The sequence below is a fragment of the Dipodomys spectabilis genome, unplaced genomic scaffold, assembly GCF_019054845.1.
Source record: "Dipodomys spectabilis isolate Male_0828 unplaced genomic scaffold, ASM1905484v1 ptg000785l, whole genome shotgun sequence".
NCBI lineage: Eukaryota > Metazoa > Chordata > Mammalia > Rodentia > Heteromyidae > Dipodomys > Dipodomys spectabilis.
Genome location: NW_024871462.1, coordinates 76,704 through 90,015, shown reverse-complemented (window position 1 = coordinate 90,015; position 13,312 = coordinate 76,704). Strand labels below are relative to the sequence as shown.

Here is a 13,312-nt window from a genome sequence, read left to right as displayed (position 1 = left end):
AGGCTGGCTTTGAACCCTGATCCTCAGATCTCAGCCTCCTGAGTAGCTGGGATGACAGGCGTGAGCCACCAGCACCAGCATCCATCCATCTTTCATCATCCATCTATTTATCCACCATCCACCGGGCCACCCACCCACATTGGTTCTGGAGCTGGGACCCAGGGCCTGAGGCCCTGCCATGCCAAGCCCAGTCCTGCCTTTCCTGTATTGGGGCCCAGGGCCTGGGGCCCTGCCATGCCACGCCCCCTAGTCCTGCCTCTCCTGTCTCTGGCCCACAGGTTCCCCCTCCCCCCACCTGCAGCCCTTTCCTGGGAGGGGCGGTGATAAGGTGACTTCCGGTTGGTGTTCCTTCCCAGGTGGAGATTCAGTTTGCCCGGCTGGGGCGGCTGGTGAGGATGTTGGCCATTCGCTGCCAGGACTCGGTGGACAACATCTCCTTCCTGTCTTCCCAAGCCGTCTACAACCTCTACTGCATCCTCTTGCAGCAGAAGCGTAAGGCCCCTCCCCTCCCCTCCCCTCCCCTCCTCTCTCCTTCTGCCCCTCCCCTCCCTCCTCCCTCCTCCCTCCCCTTCCTTCTCTCCCCCTCTTCTCCCTTCCCTCCCCTCCCCGTCCCCATCCCTGTCCCCATCTTATTCCTGGCCACACCCACTCACTGCTTCCTGAGCTCTCTCTCTCTGTGGAGGAATCTTCTCCCTCACCTCTACAGATGGTGTTTTCTTGGGGCCCCGTACCTTCTCTGTGCCCAGTTGGGTGTTGGCATGGGTCGAGCAGGGGGTGGGGGGCATTCAGCATTTCCCATCCTAATGCCCATGTCCAACTCCTGCCCCACCAAGGACCACCAGACAACCACACAGTGTTGCCCAAGCTGACTCGGGTTCAGCTCGTGTCCGGGGCTCTGTGTCGGGGTTCAGCTCATGTCCGGGGCTCTGTGTCGGGGTTCAGCTCGTGTCTGGGGCTCTGTGTCGGGGTTCAGCTCGTGTCCGGGGCTCTGTGTCGGGGTTCAGCTCGTGTCCGGGGCTCTGTGTCGGGGTTCAGCTCGTGTCTGGGGCTCTGTGTCGGGGTTCCGCTGGTGTCTGGGGCTAGGCCTGGACTCAGAGGTCGGCGTCTGAGTTGCAGAGATGCTGAAGAAGAGGCAGGGCATGTGGGAGGAAGAGGACAAGACTGTGGCCTACAGTGCCCACGTGTTCCACAACAACACCTATAAAATTGCCAAGGTGAGGGGCCCAGGTGAGGTGGGGACGGGGGAGGGTTGGGGACAGGGGAGGTGGGGACAGGGGAGGGTTGGGGACAGGGGAGGTGGGGACAGGGGAGGGTTGGGGGTTCTGCAGATCATCCTGTGGACGACCAGGGCAGGGCTCCACCATCCTCTCTGTCCTCTACCACTGCGGTGAAACTTGTTTTTGCGGGTCCAGGGGGCTTGAACTCAGGGCCTCTTTTTGGTGGAGGCCAGCGCTCTACCACTTGAGCCACAGCGCCACTTCCATTTTTTCCTGGGTGGTTCTTTGGGGATCAGAGTCTCACGGACTTTCCTGCCCGGGCTGGCTTTGAACTGTGATCCTCAGACCTCAGCCTCCTGAGTAGCTGGGATGACAGGCGGGAGTCGCCATGCCCGGCCCCAGAAGCATTTGTTTCGGTGCTTCCTGAGTCTTGGTCCTCAGAGCGGGCGGGCCGGCTCCTGCCCTGGCCACGCCGGGCGGGCGTGGGGCTACAGGTGTCCAACCCGGTCCTCCCCCTGTCAGGCGTTTGCCGAGTACTTCACTCAGATCCAGGTCACCAACCTGGTGCTGACTGCCATGGAGAGCCTGACAGACAGCAAGGTGAAGATGTCGCTGGCGGCTGCGCAGCTGATGAGCGCGGTCATGAAGGAGCGAGGCAGAGATATGATAAAGGTAGATGCCCCGCCCCCCTCCACCTGCGGGCTCAGGAGCAGGGAGGCAGGACCTGAACCCCTAGATCTAGATCTCTGCATCCTCACCCGGCTCCGGAGCTAGCCGGCCCTGACAGGTACAGTCCTGAGTCCCGAGCCGCCCTACTGTCTTGAGGGCCCTTCGCTAGGTTCAGGGGTGCATAGCTGGTGGGGGTGACGGGGCAGGGGGCCTCGGCCAGCACCAGGAGACAGAGACTGGACATGAAGACACAGCAGGAGTGACCGACAGTGTGATCTTTTTAGCCTAATGTGAAATGATGGGAAGGCTGCACAAGTACCTGCATTTACACTTCACTCAGAAAAAGGCTTCAGCCAGGCACCCGTGCTCACACCTGTCATCCCAGCTACTCAGGAGGCTGAGATCTGAGGATCACAGTTCAAAGCCAGCCCGGGCAGGAAAGTCCATGAGATTCTGATCTCCAATTAACTACCCAGGAAAAGATGGAAGTGGAGCTGTGGCTCACGTGGTAGAGCGCTGGCCTTGAGCACAAAACCTCAGGACAGCGCATAGGGCCTGAGTTCAAGCCCCAGTACCGGCACACATACAAACAAACAAAAAAAGGACTTCAAAAGAAGGTCTCAGCTGGATACTGGAGGCTCAAACCTGTCATCCTAGCTACTCAGGAGGCTGAGGTCTGAGGATCACAGTTTGAAGCCAGCCCGGGCAGGAAAGTCGTGAGACTGTGATCTCAAAGAAACCACCAGAAAACCGGAAGTGACGCTGTGGCTCAAGTGGTAGAGCGCCAGCCTTGAGCTGAAGAGCTGAGGGACAGCACCCAGGCCCTGAGTTCAAGCCCCATAACTGACCAGAAAATAAAAAAAGAGGGGATCCCATAGGGCAAGTGTTTGGGAACCCACTGCTCTGTTTATGTGGACTTCACGGGGCTGCACAGATGTCCTGTGGTCCCCCACCCCTCAAGCGCCAAGGATCCTTCTAGTTTTGTGGACAGAAGCTGCTCCCAGTTGCTGGAGCGGTGTCTATGGGGTTGGGGAAGCCCTAAAGTATCTGGGGGGACTTTCTGTTTCCCGCAGGGTTTCTCGTCCCTTTGGAGGGGCCCAGGACCCCCTTGGGTGGGCTGCGGGCAGGGTCAGCTTCCTGTGGCCTGGTCCCGGGACCCCCCGAGAGCACAGTCACCCACCAGGGTCCCCCCCTCCCCGTCTCCTGCAGATCAGCGAGGTGGTGGAGGGCATCCTGGAGAGACTGCACATGCAGCTAGAGCCCAGCACCAGGGAGGAGACCCTGAAGGCCATGTGTGCCCTAGCCGGCAGCAACACGCCCGCCGTGGTGCCCATGCTGCTCAGCAAGTCCCTGCCTTGGGACAGGTACCTGCCTGGTCCCGGCCCCGCCCCCGGCCTCGCCCCGCCCCGGCCCGGGCCCGACCACGCCCCACCCAGACCACGCCCATGCCCCGGCCTCGCCCCGGCTCCGCCCCACCCCGGCCCGACCACGCCCCCACCCAGACCACGCCCTCGCCCCAGCCCGGGCCCCAGGCCCCGCCCCCGCCCGGGCCCCAGCCCCGCCCCCCAGGCGTCATCCAGCCAGGCCTCACGCCCGCGTTCTCTGGCCAGTTCTGGGTCGGGTCGGGTGGGGTGGACGGAGGTCCCTTCCTGGAGCCCCCCCACCCCGACTCTGCCCAGCCCATGATGGAAGGACAGAAGGACGGACGTGCTGTCCTGTGTCCTTGCAGAACCAAGCTGGCCTTGTGGAAAGCCTTCGGGGCCCAGCGGGAGACGGCCATCAACATCCTGCAAGTGCTCATCGCCATCCTGGAGAAGAAGAACCGGGAGGAGACCAAGGAGATGGCCCTGCAGCCCGTGGCGGTCAGTGGAGGGCCGCTGGGGGCAGGGGTCGGCCAGCCGGAGGGTCTCTAGGATTGGGGCGCAGGCCGGCTTTCAGCGTGGAAGGGGGCTTGGCCCAGGAGAAGATGGGTAGCAGGGTCACGCAGCCCTCTGGGCCTCATTCGGGCATGGCGTCTGGGGTCTCATGGGGGACGAGGGAGGAAGGAAGGGGGGCACAACGTGTTCCCCAAGTCATTGCTGCGTCGGCCTCCTCCCTCCCTCCCTTCTTCCCAACCTTCTTTCCTTCCTTCCTTCCTTCCTCCCTTCCTTCCTCCCTTCCTTCCTTCATCTCTCCCTTTTTCCTTCCTTCCTTCCCATCCCTCCCTCCCTCCTTTCCCTTCCTTCCTTCTCTCCCTCCCTCCTTCTCTTGCTTTCCTTTCTTCTTTCCTTCCTTCCCTCCCTCCCTCCCTCCCTCCTTCCTTCCTTCTTCTATTAATGTCTCCCTTCCTTTTCCTTTCCTTCCTTCCTTCTCTCCCTTCCTTCCTTCTCTTGCTTTTCTTCCTTCCTTCCTTCTTTTCTTCCCTCCTTCCCTTCCTTCTTTCTTCCTTCCTTCCTTCCCTCCCGCCCTCTTTCTTCCTTTCTTCCTTCCTTCCTTCCCTCCCGCCCTCTTTCTTCCTTTCTTCCTTCCTTCCCTCCCTCCCTCTTTCTTCCTTCCTTCCTTCCCTCCCTCCCTTGCCTCCTTTCATCCCTCCCTCTCTCCTTTCCCTTCCTTCCCTTCCCTCCTTTCCTTCTCTTCCCTCCTTCCCTCCCTTCCCTATCTCCTTCCCTCCATCTCTCCCTCTTTTCTGTTATCCCTCTTTCCTTCTTTCCTATGTTGCTGGGCCTGCCCCACAAGCGGCCCTCCTGCCTCAGTTTCTCTACTGGCTGGCACTGCCCCCTCCACGCCTGCTCCCTTTTCCTCCCCAGTGCCAAGACAGTAGAGCGAGAGCTTGGCACCGTGGCCCTCCCCCTCCTTAGCCACAACCACAGGGCACGTGTGTGTGTGGGGGGGGGCAGGCCTGGTGAACCCCCCCCGCCCCCGCAGGCGGTGTGCGCCCTCCACGAGATGCTGTCGGGGCCGCTGTGCCACGAGGCCATCCAGGAGCTGTACCCGCGGCTGCTGCTGGCGGTGCTGTGCCACCTGTACTGGGTCATGGAGCAGAACATCCCGCAGAAGCTGCTGGTCTACTCCAGCGAGGAGACCGCGCGCCGCAAGAGCAAGCACCTGGACCCCACCAGGTCAGCGGGGCCGTTGCTCGGGGAAACCCCACGCCCGGTGTGGAACGGGGCGGGGGGCCTGAATAAGAAGATGACATATTTTTTTCCCTTTGACTTTGGGATACATTATTCAAATGAGCTGTGTGTGTGAGTGTGTACATGTGTGCATGTGTGAGTGCGTGTGTGTGTGTGTGAGTGTGTGAGTGTGTGTGTGTGTGGCTAAGGGGAGGTTAGAGTCTCGCGGATTTCCTTTTGGCCAGGTTGGCTTCAAATCCTGAGCCTCCAGCCTCAGCCTCCTGAGTGGTGGGGGACGGGCGTGGCGGCTCGGGGCTCCGTGTGGCCGGCAGTGAGCACAGTGGGGAGTGCTCTCCATGTTTGTGCTCAGAGGCCTCGGCCGCGTCTGTGGGAGAACGGATGGAGGCCCCACAGCACGGCCTCTCTCTGCCTCTCCGTCTCCGTCTCTCCCTTTCTTTCTGTCTCTGTATCTCTGTGTGTCTCTCCCTCTCCCTCTCTATCTCTGTCTGTCTGTCTCTCTTGGCTCTGGCTCTCTCTGTCTCTGGCTATCTCTCTCTGTCTCTGTGTGTCTGTGTCTCTCTGTCTGTCTCTGTGTCTCTGTCTGTCTCTGTGTCTCTGTCTCTCTCCGTCTCTGTCTCTGTCTGTCTCTGTGTCTCTGTCTGTCTCTGTGTCTCTGTCTCTCTCCGTCTCCGTCTCTGTCTGTGTCTGTGTCTCTGTGTCTCTGTGTGTGTGTCTCTGTTTCTGTCTCTGTCTGTCTCTGGTCTCCATCGCAGGATTCTGGGTGGAGGGGGTCTGGGTTGGGAGGGTGAAATGGCAGAGCGGTGGCAGCAAGGTTCCATGGCATGCTGGGAAAGCAGAGCCTGGCCACGGTGGGGGGGAGGGGGGCTAGAACCCTGTCCTAGCCAGCCGGCCGCGTGGGGTGGGAGCCGGGGTGTGAGCCGTGTTCTCTGCTCGCGTGCGCGGCCGCCAGCTGCGCCCTGGAGGTGGTGAGGCTGGTGCTGGTGGGCGCGGCGTACGAGGGCGTGGCGGAGTACGCCAGGCAGCGCAACTGCTGGGACCTGCTGTCCAGCCCCAAGACCTACTACATCGGCATGATGGACCTGGCCAGGTGGGCCTCCCCCCCCCCCCCCCGCCTCGGGCCCTGCTCTCCCCTCACCCCCACAGCCCTGGGGTCTCCCCGCTTCTGTGCGCCCCGCTCCCCGGCCGCCATCCCCAAGCCCGCTTCTTTCCCGGGGTGCTCAGCGGCATCGTGAAGAAGTGTGAGCCCAACATCCTGCAGCGGATCCTGAACCACATCAAGAACATGCTGTACAGTGTCGACCACCGCCAGAGGCTCATGGCCCGCACGCTCTACGTGCAGGTGAGGCCCCACCTGGGGGGGCTGGTGCATCCCTCCCCGGGCACCTGGGGGGCCCCGGCCTCGCCCCTCCCCCGCAGCCCTGGCCTCCCTCTTCCCCCCTCCCCCCCCCGCCCCCGCAGCTCCTGTGGCATCGATCGGTGGCGGAGACCATCGGGCAGGACTGCGTGGGCAATCTCATCCACTGGGCCAAGGAGCCCAGCCTTATCATGAAGGAGATCGGTCTTCGGGGAATCAGCAACCTGGCGCTGCACCCCACGCACGTGAGCCCCCCTCTCCCGGGGGAGGGGCATCCCCCGCCCTGGACCTCCACCCCGGGCCTTCCACCGCCAGTCCTTCCAGATACCCCGGGTAGCTCATGCTGCGTCCCCCGCCCTGCTGATGCTGTGTGGGCCTCGCTCCGCCCCCACAGTCGAAGGACCTGAAGAGCCTGGTGCCGTTCCTGCGGACCTTCCTGAAGGGCGAGCTGCGCGTGACGGTGCAGGCAGTCAAGGGCCTGCGGAACATCATCTACCACCGGCCCGGCGAGGACACCAAGCTGCTCTTCTGCGACGTCTCCAGGCAGCTCTGCCCGCTCATCAATGACGTACGGCTCTGGCCTTCTGGAACTTTCTCTGGGGACGTCTGCCAAACCCCAAAGCCAGGTCCACACCATGGCCAGGATGTCCGAGGCTGTGAGCCTCTGAGCCCCAAGGCCATCCTCTCCATTCCCTCCCCCCCCCCGCCGGGCTGGGATGCCAAGTGGGTGCAACGGTGCCTGTACCCGGTCCACATGATGCTCTGCCCGAGCAGAGGGATCACTAAAGATCTCTGCGGTCCACATGACGCTCTACCCGAGCAGAGGGATCACTAAAGATCTCTGCGGGCTCAGGGATTTGTGTAGCCAGGATTCCAGGTGTGTGGTTCCTGTGCCCAGCTCATGGTCCCTTAGTTCTTTATTTATTAATTTTCTTTTTGGCCTGGGATTTGAACTCAGGGCCTGGGCACTGTCCCTGAGCTTCTTTGTGCTCAAGGCTGGCGCTCTACCCCTTCCGGCTTTTTCTGAGTGGTTTATTAGAGATAAAGAGTCTCACGGACTTTCCTGCCCAGGCTGGCTTTGAACCCCCCACCCTCAGATCTCAGCCTGCTGAGGGGCCAGGATGTCGGGCGCCAGCCACCGGCGCTCGGCTTCATCTTTCGTTTCTTCACCTAGACTTCATCTCTGCATTCCAGAGCCTTCGCTTCTGCTCTTTCCCAGGCTTTAAGAGTCTCTGTAAAGTAGATCTGGAGGGTTGATTTGTTTGTTAGAAGATGGAGTGTTGCTGTGTTGCTTAGATTCATCTTTTTTCTTTCTTCCTTTTCTGTGGGTCTAAGACCAAGACTTGAACTCAGTATTGGATGCTTTTGCTCATTGGCTGACGCTCTACCACTTGAGCCAGGACTCCAACACCCTGCTTAGACTTAGTCTTTTTTTTTTTTTTTTTTTTGCCAGTGTGGGGGGGCCTGAACTCTGGGCCTGGGCGCTGTCCCTCAGCTCTTCTGCTCAAGGCTAGCGCTCTACCACTTGAGCCCCGCAGCTCCCCTTCCGGCTTTTTCTGCTTATGTGGTGCTGAGGGCCTCGTGCATGCGAGGCAAGCGCTCTGCCACTGAGCCACCTGTCCAGCCCCCGACCTATTTTTTGGAATAGGGTCTTGATTTTTTCCCCCTCATCTGGCTTGGACTGTGATCCTCCTATTCACATTTTCCGTGTAGCTCGGAGGATAGATGCGTGCTGTCCCATGCCTTCTCCATGGAGGCCGGCCTCCACATGAGATCCTCCCGAGTCACTAGGATTCATTGACGAGCACGAGCTGCCATGTCTGGCTGTTGTCTTTTTATGATCCTCTCTAAAGCTATTCTGATTCACAGAATAAAAAGCAACAAAGTTCTTACCTGTAATCTTAGCTACTCCGGAGCCAGATCAGGGCTAGTCTGGATAGAAACATCTTTGAGACTCCATCTCTTAAAAACAACAACAACAACTACCAGCAAAATGCCAGATGGGAGGCATGGCTCAAATGGTAGAGCACCAGCCAACAGCAAGAAAGCCATGCAAGTGCCAGCCCTGAATTCAAGGCATACGTAGTACCAGGAAAATCAGTAAGCAGGCCTTGTTGATGGAGTTGCAAGCTATAGATGTGAAGGGTGTCGGAGTAAGATGAGCTGAGGCCGCGTCTCTGGCGTATCGTGTCTTATGTGGGGGACTTGAGAGGGAATGACCGGCTCTCCAGTCTTGGGGTGCAGCTGAGCCTGGCAGGAGGGAGCCAGGCCTGGGGAGGGGCGGGGACAAGGGCCCCCAGGCTCCATCCGTGCCTCCCCCTCCCCCGGCAGGAGAGAGACCAGGTGCGGGTCTCGGCCACCTCGGCGCTGGGCCACATGCTGCACCGCGTGTTCCAGTTCAAGCCCGGGATGCTGGTGCGCAAGGAGATCTACTCCTTCCTCCTCCCGCTGCTGCTCAGCATCCAGGACAACAACGTGGAGGTGGTCAAGGTGCGGCCGCTCCCTCCCTCCCTCCCTCCCTCCCATGCTGCCCTCCCTCCCTCCTGCCCTCCCGCCTTCCTTCCTTCCTTCCTTCCTTCCTTCCTTAACTGCCTTCCTTCCCTCCTTCCTTCCTTCCTCTCCCTCATTCCCTCCTTCTATCTCTCCTTCCCTCCTCCTCCCTCCCTTTCTTCTTCCTTCTTTGCTCCCTCCCTCTTGCCTTCCTTCCCTCCTTTTTTCCTCCCTCCTTCCCTCCTCCTTCCACTTCCCTCTCCCATCTCTCCTTCCCTCCTCCTATCCTCCCTGCCTCTCTCTCCCTTCTTTCCACGGCTGATCCGTGCCATGACCCATGTGGGCTGCTCCTTTTCCGTGCACTTCTTGGTGGGCCCTGGCTCCAGCCCTGGCTCTCGTTCTGGCTCTGGCTCCAGTTCTCACTCTGGCTCTGACTCTGGCTCCAGCTCCAGCTCCCACTCCCACTCCGGCTCCAGCTCCCACTCCCACTCCGGCTCCAGCTCCCACTCCCACTCCGGCTCCAGCTCCCACTCCCACTCCGGCTCCAGCTCCCACTCCCACTCCGGCTCCAGCTCTCACTGTGACTCTGGCTCTGGCTCTGACACTCACTCTGGCTCTGGCTCTGGCTCTGACTCCGGCTCTGGCTCCTGCTCCACCTCTGGCTCTAGCTCTGGCTCTCATTCTGACTCTGGCTCCAGCTCCGGCTCTGGCTCTGACTCTGACTCTGGCTCTGACTCTGGCTTTAGCTCCAGCTCCAGCTCCAACTCTGGCTACAGCTCTCACTCTGCCTCTGGCTCCGGCTCCGGCTCCGGCTCCGGCTCTGGCTCTGACTCTGACTCTGGCTCTAGCTCTGTCTCCAGCTCCAGCTCCGGCTCTGGCTCTGGCTCTGGCTCTGACACTCACTCTGGTTCTGGCTCTGGCTCTGGCTCCAGCTCTGGCTCTGGCTCTGACTGTCACTCTGGCTTTGACTCTGACACTCACTCTAGTTCTGGCCCTGGCCCTGGCTCTGGCTCCAGCTCCAGCTCCAGCCCTGGCCCCAGCCCCTCTCCCTGTGGTTTCCCAGCCTTCTAGGCCTGGGGAGCGGGCGCTGGGCACTGCCTTGTCTCCTCCCCAGGCCTGTCGAAGGGCCCTGACCGAGTGGACGAACGTGATTGGCTGGTCGTCGCTCACGCAGATGTTCAGGCACACCACCCTCAGCGACCACATCCAGGTGCTGGAGGAGACCTGCAAGTTCCTGGTGGGTGCGCGTCACTGGGGGGCCCCGGGGGCCGGGCTGGGTGCTCCCCAAGTCCACCGCTGGCTGCTCAGCCCTGGCCTCGGGGCTGGGAGGCCACGCTAGCTGCAGGACCTCGGTCCTCCGCACACAGTGCTGGGAAGAGGCCAGAGGCCCTTGTCAGGAGTTGGGAGTCTGCAGCTCTGGGCGCCGGTGGCTCACACCTGTCGTCCTAGCTACTCAGGGGGCTGAGATCTGGAGGATCGAGGTTCCGAGCCAGCCCAGGCAGAATCATCTGTGAGAGTCTCATTTCCAATTAACTAGAGGGAAAAAGGGCAGGTTAGAGAAGTGGCCTAACGGACAAAGTGCCACCAAGCAAGTGAGCAGAGCACATGCAAGGACCCGAGTCCAAACCCCAGCACTGGGGGAAAAAGTCTATTGGTCCTGTGAAATGCGACTGCGCAGAGACCTGGAATCCTTGCTGGAAAGCCAGCAAGGCCCTAGCAAGCTGTATGCGTGCGTGTGCGTGCGTGTGTGTGTGTGTGTGTGCACGCGTGCATGCCTGTAATCCCAACACTCGGGAAAGTGTTGAGGTGGGAGGATTGTGAGTTTGAGGCCAGCCTGAGCCACCCAGGGAAACCTGGAGCAAAAACCAAACAAGCACACAGCAGTGGCATTGACTAGAAGAGAGCTGGGCGGGGCTTCCCAAGGCACCGGCCAGTACCTTCCTTCCCTCCCTCCCTCCTACCTTCCTTCCCTCCCTCCCTCCTACCTTCCTTCCCTCCCTCCCTCCTACCTTACTTCCCTCCTTCCCTCCTACCTACCTTCCCTCCCTCCTTCCCTCCCTCCCTCCCTCCCTCCTACCTTCCTTCCCTCCCTCCCTCCCTCCCTCTCTTCCTTCCTTCCTTCCTTTCCTTCCTTCCTTCCCTCTCTTCCTCCCTCCTTTCCCTCCCTCTATTCCTTTCCTTCTTTCCTTTCCCTTCCTTCCTCCTTCCCTTCCCTCCTTCCTTCCCTCCCTCCTTCCCTCTCTCCCTCCCTCCCTCCTTCCTTCCCTCCATACTTCCCTCCCTCTCCCTCCCTCCCTCCCCCTTCCTTCCTTCCTTTTTTCCTCCCTGCCTCCCTCCCTCCCTCTTCCTTCCTTTCCCCTCTCCCCTCCCCTCTCCGTCCCTCCCCTCTCTTTACTCCTTGCAGCTGGCCTTGCCCCTGGCCTGCCCGCAGTCCCTGCCCACCCGTGGGTTTCCTGTGGGCTGGGGGTGAAGGCGGGGGAGGGGGCCTGGGCCACGTTGGGATGGGGGTGCAGGTGAAGGGTGGGGGCAGGCCGGGCGGCCCGGTGGACGGGGTAAGGGGTGACGGTCCGGGTGGTTCTGTGGGGTCAGTGCTGGCCGTCTCCGCCCCGCAGGTCAGTTCGGGGCGGCTGCATCTGGTGGGGGAGCTGCTGACGCAGAGCTTCGGCTTTCTGAGTAGCAGCCAGGTCTTCCTGCGCATGGCCGCGCTCAACTTCATAGGTGAGACCCTGGCCGGCTCCCCTCGGCCCCCCCCCAACCTCCCCACCCTCCTGGGGCCCAGCCACAGCCCAGAGAGGCCCCCGGACCTGCACTGGGGTGACCCAGCAGGCCCCCCCTTCCTGCTCAGAGGTGTTGAGCTGGGCTAGGCCCCTGATTCGGCTTCAAAAGGCTCTGGGGAGGAGAGGAGGCCGGGCTCCCCAGTTCTGGCCTCCACCATGCTGTCCGGGTGCTGCTTTGTTGGGGACAAGACCATGCAGTTGTGACTGGAGGGAAAGACACTGATCTAGGGGTTGGGAAGGTGGCTCAGTGGTAGAGCGCTCGCCTCGCACGCAGGAGGCCCTGGGTTCGATTCCTCAGCACCACAGAAGCAGAAAAAGCTGGAAGTGGCGCTGTGGCTCAAGTGGTAGAGCACCCGCCTTGAGCTGAAGAGCTGAGGGACAGCGCCCAGGCCCTGAGTTGAAGCCCCACCACTGACAAAAAAAGAAGACCAAAAAAACCACTCATCTACTGGAATCTCATGGATTTCCCAAAATCCTGCTGCCTCACAATGTATCAGTAGCATGTGTTAGAAAACAACAACAACAACAAAAATCAGATTGGCAAAAAGAAGAAAATAATGCTAGAATCACCGCCATTTTTAAGATTGTAAAAACATGCTACCTACACAAATACTTCGGAACAAACACAGCAGGCGCCGGTGCTCACGCCTGTACTGCCAGCTGCTCAGGAGGCTGAGATGGGGAGGATCGCAGTTCAAAGCCAGCCGGGGCAGGAAAAGAAGCGTGCACGACTCACTTGCACCAGTCGTTAGGCGTGCTGGTTCACACCTGCCATCCCAGCTACGGCAGGCCGTGTGAACAGGCGGATGGTGGTCTGGGCTGGCCTGGGGCCGGGAGTCGGTCACGCAGAAGACCGTGTGCGAGCCCCGAAGACAAGCCCCGGTACCCCCAGGATGCCGCGCCAACAAACCCCGGGCAGTTGGGACCCTGTCTTCCTTTGCGCGTCCGTCTCCATGCAGCGGAGGTTTGAGCCCAGGGCCTCCCTCTTGCGAGGTTTTTTTTGTTTTTGATAGTTTTTAATGTGCTTCACTATCCTAGCTTTGTGCTTTCAATGTGCTCTATTAATTCAATGTCTTTTTTATTGTTGTTGTTGTTTGCCAGTCCTGGGACTTGAACTCAGGGCCTGGGCACTGTTTCTAAGCTCTTTTGGCTCAAGGCTAGCGCTCTACCACTGGAGCCACAGCGCCACTTCTGACTTTTTCTGTGTATATAATACTGAGGAATCGAACCCAGGGCCTCATGCATGCTAGGCGAGCGCTCTACCACGGAGCCGCCTGCCCAGCCCCTCCAGTGTTACTTTTAATGACTGTATCAAATCACTTCCATTGCACGCTTGGATTTATAAAATGACTTAACACGTCCATATTTTATTTTATTGTTGGTCCTGGGGCTTGAACTCCAGGAGTGGCTGTCCCTGAGCGCTTTGTGCTCAAGGCGAGCGCTCCACCACTTGAGCCACAGCTCCACTTGCGGTTTTCTGGTGGTTTACTGGAGATCAGAGTCTCATGGACTTTCCTGCCCGGGCTGGTTTTGAGCCACGATCCTCCGATCTCAGCCTCCTGAGTAGCTGGGATGACAGGCAGGAGCCACCGGCGCCCGGCTTGTCTTTTTTTCTTAAGCCGGACGCAGCGGTAAATCTCCGATGCTCCCGGTTCTTTTAGTAGGGGAATTTTCTCACACCAAAGGCTCTGC

The 13,312-nt window shown here is 60.1% G+C and overlaps 1 protein-coding gene across 1 annotated transcript in view; it reads left to right on the top strand.

Annotated features, from left to right (window-relative positions):
* The window catches only part of LOC122102530 (maestro heat-like repeat-containing protein family member 1), a 35,788-nt gene that overhangs the window by 21,019 nt on the left and 1,457 nt on the right, over positions 1-13,312 (top strand). Inside the window, exons 27-39 of the mRNA XM_042673271.1 lie at positions 357-492; positions 1,117-1,214; positions 1,740-1,889; positions 3,096-3,250; positions 3,616-3,748; positions 4,791-4,984; positions 5,949-6,086; positions 6,221-6,338; positions 6,458-6,598; positions 6,748-6,921; positions 8,685-8,843; positions 9,958-10,080; positions 11,456-11,561. Coding sequence (XP_042529205.1) covers positions 357-492; positions 1,117-1,214; positions 1,740-1,889; positions 3,096-3,250; positions 3,616-3,748; positions 4,791-4,984; positions 5,949-6,086; positions 6,221-6,338; positions 6,458-6,598; positions 6,748-6,921; positions 8,685-8,843; positions 9,958-10,080; positions 11,456-11,561 — 1,825 coding nt within the window. The remainder of the gene's footprint in view (positions 1-356; positions 493-1,116; positions 1,215-1,739; positions 1,890-3,095; positions 3,251-3,615; positions 3,749-4,790; positions 4,985-5,948; positions 6,087-6,220; positions 6,339-6,457; positions 6,599-6,747; positions 6,922-8,684; positions 8,844-9,957; positions 10,081-11,455; positions 11,562-13,312) is intronic.